General features: G+C 45.3%; 1 protein-coding gene across 1 annotated transcript; it reads right to left on the bottom strand.

Moving 5' to 3' along the window:
• Window positions 1-1,419: 1,419 nt before the first annotated feature.
• Window positions 1,420-5,050, bottom strand: DUSP26 (dual specificity phosphatase 26). Its single transcript, XM_030199638.1, is given in 4 exon segments — window positions 1,420-2,306; window positions 3,106-3,320; window positions 4,874-5,001; window positions 5,003-5,050. Coding segments are annotated over 4 exon segments (591 nt in total). The 3' UTR covers window positions 1,420-2,106.
• Window positions 5,051-7,271: the final 2,221 nt, after the last annotated feature.

The following is a 7,271-nucleotide window of genomic DNA, read 5'->3' as shown; positions in this document are numbered from 1 at the left end:
ATGCTTGCCTACAGTCACAAGTTGCTCATTACAATAGATGTTAATAATATCATGATGATAGAACAGAAGGGTAATAAAAAAAAAGAACATATGGAACCAAGGACCAGTTCATGCCGAATAAATCTATCATCTCCAGCCGTAAGAAAAGCCAAAACTTTAGTATAGAGTGGCTTGACTATAAGAAAGCTTTTGATAACATTCCATACTGTTGGATAATAAACTGGTTTGACATATATAGAGTGAATCTTGAATTGATGAGCAAATCAAGTCCACCATGCAAATGCGAATTATGAAGGGTCTTGATGTTAAGAATGAAATTGTCCTTCATAATTCACGTTTGCATGGTGGTCTTGATTTACTCATCAGCTCAAGATTCACTCTGTACAAATCCACTGAATACTCTTATTAACTCATCAGGCTGTGGATTTAGCTTTTATAGGACTGATGCAAAGGTATGTGGTGCTCTTGGTGACACTTCAGCCTTGTGCCCACTTAATTAATTTCAGGCCCCTGGGCACCCCTCCCCCACTTCCTCCCCAAATTTTGATAAAGTGAATAATCATGATCACCTCAACGCAGACCTGTAAAAAAGCATAATTGGACACCATAGATTTTAATATTATACTTTATTTTGTATTTATACATAATGAGGAAAATTACCTGGGTAACTTACTTGTATATAAAAGTACAGGATTGATGGTTCTTTTGAGTGTCTAGCTGTCAGGACTATTGCTTTCTTGGACCACAGCTGCTTTTTGCCACCTTGAAGCTGCTGCCCTAGGCAACAGGCCTCATCTTCCCTAATAGGCTAGCCCTGAGTTTTTATCCCAAAGGTGCTTAATGACCCCCCCAGATAACATCATACCTACAACTTGTGGGCGACTTGAAACTATACAGCTCCTGTGATAATTGTTGCTGTTCCTTATAAACTGAGCGGGAGTCCTCCATCTACAATCCTGCCAGTGGGGGGTGCTGTTACATTATCACATTTTCAATAGTGAAGGACAGGCAAGTTCTGAACGACTCCAGGGAATCTGTCTATCCCTTGCAACTGAAAACATAATATTGAAGCACCAACCCCTACTGGTAGCAATGCAGCTAGAGGACACCCACTCAGCTTAAAGGAACAGTGCTAAGCGCTAGTTTGTAAGAGTGTGTGTAACTGGTATAATGTGTAAATGCAAGGTGGTATTCATGTGGGTGGAGCATGGGAGGGGCATGGGCGGAGCTGCCACTTATGCGGAACATACAGAATACTCCCCCCATTTATGCCACCACAGTTATGCCAGGTCTATGGCTGGTGTAACTGGAGGCATGTAATGTTAGGAATGCTGATGTCGGATTATGCTAGTATTCTAAAGCAGAATCTGGGCTGCTCAGGTGCCATTATAGAATAGAATCAGGACACTTAAAGGGGGCACCAAGTTATAGAACTGTCCCCCAAAAGTCTGACATAAGACTGTAATACAAAACAGCTTGAGCAGGAGGGTGTATATAAATTTTTAAGAGTGAAGGAAGGAGCCACAAATTTCCCAGAAGACTGAACCTGATATTGAAAAGGGTTTTAACAGCACAAAATAAGATACAAATGATCAGTCAATCAGCTTGCAATCCCAGCACTTTCACACAGCTAATTGGAACTGCCCCACCCCCTGAAAAACTGGATGTAAGAACCAGAAACCTGAGAGCTGAACAGAGAAGAGGGACATATTCTGCATATCCACATTATACAAGTCATTCTCCCTTTCCTCCATACCTCATAAAGGTGTGCCTGGAAAAGAAGTTGCACTTTGCCATTCATTTTGACATCTTGTCTGTTTAATGTCCTCAAAACGAGTCAACGTTTGACCATTAACCCATGCAGCTCTCACCACATGGGAGTAAACTAGAACAGAAATAGATCCATGCTGGCGATTTCTGCCCAGTCTTGAAACAGCTGGATCTTCAGAAAAGTTCCTTTTAAGTCTCCTTTTCTTGTGTAGAATATGGGTACATTATTTATTGCACCTGGGATATGTTTGTATGATCATATAGGATATTAAATTATCTATGTTGCTGTAATATTACACTCAGGGCAGTGAGCATCTTTTGGAAGATGTGTAATGGTTACATCTTTCTCTTTAGCCGCAGGGAGTTGTCCAGAGCCACCAGCTGGCGTAGAAATCCTCGGTTGGGGATGATTCCCCGGTGATCTTTCACAGTCTTGATGGCCTCCACCAAGGCCATATGATGGTGGATCATAAGGTAGGCTAACACCAGTGTCGCTGACCTGCTGACCCCCACAGCACAGTGTACCAAGATCCTGCCTGAAGGAGAAAAAACATGAGACACTGTGGGCATTCTACATTGTCACAGGTTAAAGGTCACATAAGCTGAAGTATCCAATGGCAGGTTAGACGTATAGTCATATGGCATGGCTAACATTCATCACTTCATTACAGTGTACAGGACTGGATATCCCTCTTTTGCATCCAGCATGTGAATGCATCCAGTGAGTCTCACTAGGTCTGTTGCTCCTTTATCCATCTGCAGCTGTCCTTTCCACTCATAGAATTCTCCAGAACCTTGTCAGTACCGTCCCAGAGACTCTTTTCATAACGTTTTGGGCTTGGCCTACTCCTGTTACAGCAGAAGAATAGATGGGTCGACGACCCCCCCAAGTTAGCACCACTTCTGTGAGGGAAGTCAAGGAGCCATTCTCCAGGTGAATGCAATTTCCAGCAAATTTGATGGTAAGATTGTGGTTCGCTTAGCCTGTCCAGTGTAGTTTTTATTACAATGTTTATGTTTATTAGATTTTTGATATACCACCAAAGCGGTTTACATATATTATACAGGTACTTTCTCCGTCACTGTGCATTTTGCCTTACAAAGCTGAATCTTTTCAACCAACTCGGGCTAAGAAATGACTATGTGAACAGTTTATCACCTGAGAATCCCAAACCCGAGCGTCCCTCTTTATCATTAAAAAAAAAACAGGTATAAAATAAAGTCAGGCCCAAATTTACAGTCATCTGAGTGGTGGGTATGGGATATAAGACAAGTTGGACACCTGTGCTGTGGCTGAAGAGCCGTCCTCCCTGTTGTAGGGTGTTCCCTTCTTACCTCCACTCTCTCTCAGGGCCTTGTGAATGAAGTCAGCAGCTGGGTAGAAGTGGACACTCATGTCAAAAGTGGGAGAGTCTTGAGCCTCGATGCCCTGGTAAGTGATACGCATGCCCTCATAGTACTCAGGACCTCCTCTCCATTTACTGTGGGATACATTCAGTATGTGAGTGATTCCCAGCCGAGATAACTCCCGACGATCTGCAGCAATGTCCCTGAGAAAGAAGGAGAGGTGGGATAAACAGTCTGTCCACTGCCAGGGCACTTGCTTTACTCCTGCTTGAAGTACAGTAAAGTCTTGATTATCCGTCCTAAACGGAATCGACCCGTTGTCAGATAAATAAAAAGTCAGATAATCGGAAAACAATGGTAACCCCTCAAACAATGCAGAAACAAAGGCAGCAAAAGCAGGGTCCCAGCCCACAACAGTGGTAAAAGTAGGGTCCCAGGTTGGAAAATGGAAAGAGAATCCATGTGACGTCATTGGGGGGGGGGGAGGTTTGTTGGATATGCCGGAAGGTCGGCTGAGCGAAGGTCGGATAAGCGAGACTGTACTGTATAGTGTTTCACTGCATTTCACTTACAAGGTCGAGTCTTCCCACTGAAACACAGAAAAATGAAGGCAGATAAAGACCATATAGGCCTATCCAGTCTATCCATCCATGCCATCTACTATCCCTTCCTCTCCCTTAGAGATCCTATGTCCTTGTCCCTATCTTGCTTGAATTCAGATACAGTCTTCATCTCTACCACCTCCACCAGGAGGCTGTTCCACGAATTTACCACCCTTTCCATGAAGAAGTATTTCCTCAGGTTACTTCTGAGTTATCCCTGTCACTTTCATCCTATGCCCCCATGTTCCAGAGCTTCCTGTCAGTTGAAAGAGACTCTTCTCCTGTGCATTTATACAATGGAGGTATTTAAACATCTTTATCATATCTCTCCTCTTCCACCTTTCTTCCAAAGTACAAACTGAGATCTTTAAGTCTGTTTCATACACTTTATGACAAAGACCACTATTTTACTAGCTACCCTCTGGACCAGCTCCATCCTGTTTATATCTTTTTGACGGTGTAGCTTCCAGAATTGTACCCAATATTCTAAATAAGGTCTCACCAGAGTCTTATACAGAGGCACCATCTCCTCCTTTTCCTACTGGCCATTCCTTTCCTTTCCTACCTGTCTGGCCATCTTAAGATTGGATTAATAGCCATTATTCTTGCCCCCCAGTTTCAGAAATTCCCTAGATGGGACAATAACCCATGGATAATGACTGAACAAAACAACACCTAATATAAGGTCATGTTTGTTGCCCCTTCCCCCATTTCTCTCATGGGTTTGCATACTTGCAGACTCAGACTAACTCCAAAGGGCAGCATGGTACCCCCACAGCTTGGTGCCAGCGTGCTTGCTCTCCTGCCAGTCCCTTGAAACTGCCCTGTTACTTGCACAGTCCTTGCAGCCTGATTGTGGCAGCACTTAGTGCTATGTATTGCAAAGAACTCGCTGAGGGCCACACAAATGAGTGAGTTCAGTTCATGGCAGGGCCAGAATGAGAAATCTTTGGGGCAGGATTTAGAAGACAAAACTAGGCCACAATTTTGTGCTAATATGGATCATAAAGAGCTTCTGTCTTGCAAGGCCTGCAGCTCCCTCCTCTCTGACATGCCCCGTTTCCCCGTCTCTCTCATAATATGTCTCATGTTCCCTCTCTATTCCTGACATTGGCAGTGCCCTTCTCCCTTCATCAGCAGTGCTGGTTACATACTGATCACCCAGGTAGAGCCCGGGCCAGACTTCATCAGCATGATTACAGGCCGTCTTCCCCGTGTACAGCAGTCGTTCCAGCTCAAAGACACTGAGAACAGGAGGGCTGGAGGCCTCTGAGGAACTGCGGGCTGGGGGAGCGGGAACTTCTTCGGGACAACCTGGATATAAAAGCCATGGAACTGGGTCCCAGAACTCATGCCGCTGGGGAAGCAGAAAGGTTTGAGCAGATACAGATCCTGAGGGAAAAAAAACATAGGATTACACTCCTCCCCCACTCTGTCTGAATCGTCCCCCTCTACTTCCTCCAGCTCTGTATTAGTCTCCTCCCTCCCCTCCACCATTGTAGGCCTGAGTATTTTCAGTTGTCCTAGTCCAATTCGTATACCAAGGCACCTCTCACCCTACACCCAAAAACCACTCTACTCCCCTCCCCCCCACCCAAGATAAACATACACTTGGTTTGTACTAGGAGTTGTCAGCCCAGTCCTCAGGACTGCCACAAATGAATATGCATAAGATAGATTTCATACAATGGAGGTAGTGCATGCAAATTTATCTATGTATATTCATTATTCCTGAAAATTCGACAGGCTGGATATGTCTCGAGACTGGGTTGAAACCCCCATTGGCAGGGTGTGCTCCGAGAATTGAGTTTAAATCCTCTGATCTAGAGAGTTGTATGAGAGGTTTAGGTGTAGCAGTGCTTTGTGTGTGTGTGTACTCTGTGTACATTTTCCCTTGCCTACAGGTTGGTGGGTATGTGGGTTTGTGCTGTAGAGAAGCTGGCGCCTCTCCTGGCTGGCCCTCAATCCCTAGTCCTTGTGGTGGTTTAGCTGCGGGGTGGGGTGCATGTAAGATCTATCTCCCCCTCCCCCAAGATTAATGTGAGATACAGGCTTCCATGTTCTCTCCTGTCTTCTCTCCTCCCTTTCTGGTGACACTGGCTGGTGGCACCCCTCATCACATGGAGCCCAGGGTAAGGGTTCTGTTTGCCCTACACTAAAACTAGCCCTTTGCTCTGTGCACAGTTCCCCTTGCTTGCCTGTAGCTCATGGTGTGTGTGTGTGTGTGTGTTTTGTTCTGCTAGTGTTATCTGTCCACACTCTCCTCCTTCCCTCTCTGCAGCTCATGTGTGTGTGTAATGCTAGTTGTGATCTGCACACGTTTCCCCTTGCCAGCCTGCAGCTCATGGTGTGAGTTGCATGTGTGTACGTTGTGCTTTGTGCCCACACCCTCTAGCCAGCAGCTTGTGGCGTGCTGTGAATGAAGGACATGTTTGGAGGAGAAGGACTGAGTAGGTGAATCTTGGCAGTCAGAGCTGAGAGATTCTGCAGTGCAGTAAGCAGGGGCCGTGCCCCCCTCCCCCATCGCTTACCTCCTTCAGGGTGTGTGTCTCTGTAGCAGGGAATCCATGAAGTTGAGATCTGCTGCTTGCAGAGCTTTGAAGAACCCCAGTACTGACGAGCTATTTTAAGGCATGGCATGTCTGGCAGACAGATCTGTTTATATCAAAAGTGTGTGTGTGTGTGTGTGTGTGTGTGTGTGTGTGTGTGAGAGAGAGAGAGAGAGAGAGAGAGAGAGAACAGCAAAGATAGATGCAGGGAGGAGAGATGTTGAGTTAAACATACAGTCTCAGCGCACACAGCTGTACATACACCTTTTCTAAATCTATTGTAGTACTCTGCTCTCTTTCCAATATGACGCTGTCTAGCAGCTGTATCTGTTTTCCTTACAGATTAATTTTTGGATATCAGGCTTCCTTGATATAATTTTATAGTTCTGGGTATGTAGAAGGGGTGTGTGTTTTGGGTGTGGGGTAGAAATGGTATCCATAGCAGATTTTGAGTGGCAAGATGTCTGTTTTATATATTGTCTGCAGTGGGCCCTTTGCACTCAGATTCTAAGCATAAAACCAAGTGTCACTCAGTGTATGCACTCTGTATTGTTTAGATTTACTACTAACATAATATATTAACAGTTCAAACACATATACTTCAGTTAGGGGCTAAAACATTTGGGAGCCTGGTAGGGCTGGATCGTGTATCTCTGTGGAGTGGAGCATGAGAGGAGTGAATGATCGAATGGTCCCAGGGGCCAAGGATCTCCCATCTGTAGCTGGTGACCCATGAATCCTAGACCCCAGGAGCTGTGGCTCTAAAGATCAGCAAGGTGCATCCCCTGAAATATGTAACCCTGGCCTTCCTACAGAATGAGTTATCAGGTGAGAAACTTCTATATAAATAATTCCCACCTCCAACGTTCTGAAGCTCATCAGCACCACTCACCCTAAACCACGCACCATCTCTAAAGGGGCTCACCACTGACCCTCACTGATAGACTCCCCTTAGCCATGCCCATCTGGACATAAAACGCACCTCCAACGTTCGAATGAAGCC

This window comes from Microcaecilia unicolor, chromosome 4 (assembly GCF_901765095.1).
Source record: "Microcaecilia unicolor chromosome 4, aMicUni1.1, whole genome shotgun sequence".
Lineage (NCBI taxonomy): Eukaryota > Metazoa > Chordata > Amphibia > Gymnophiona > Siphonopidae > Microcaecilia > Microcaecilia unicolor.
The sequence above is the reverse complement of the archived record's forward strand: the minus strand, read 5'-3'. Positions and strand labels throughout refer to the sequence as shown.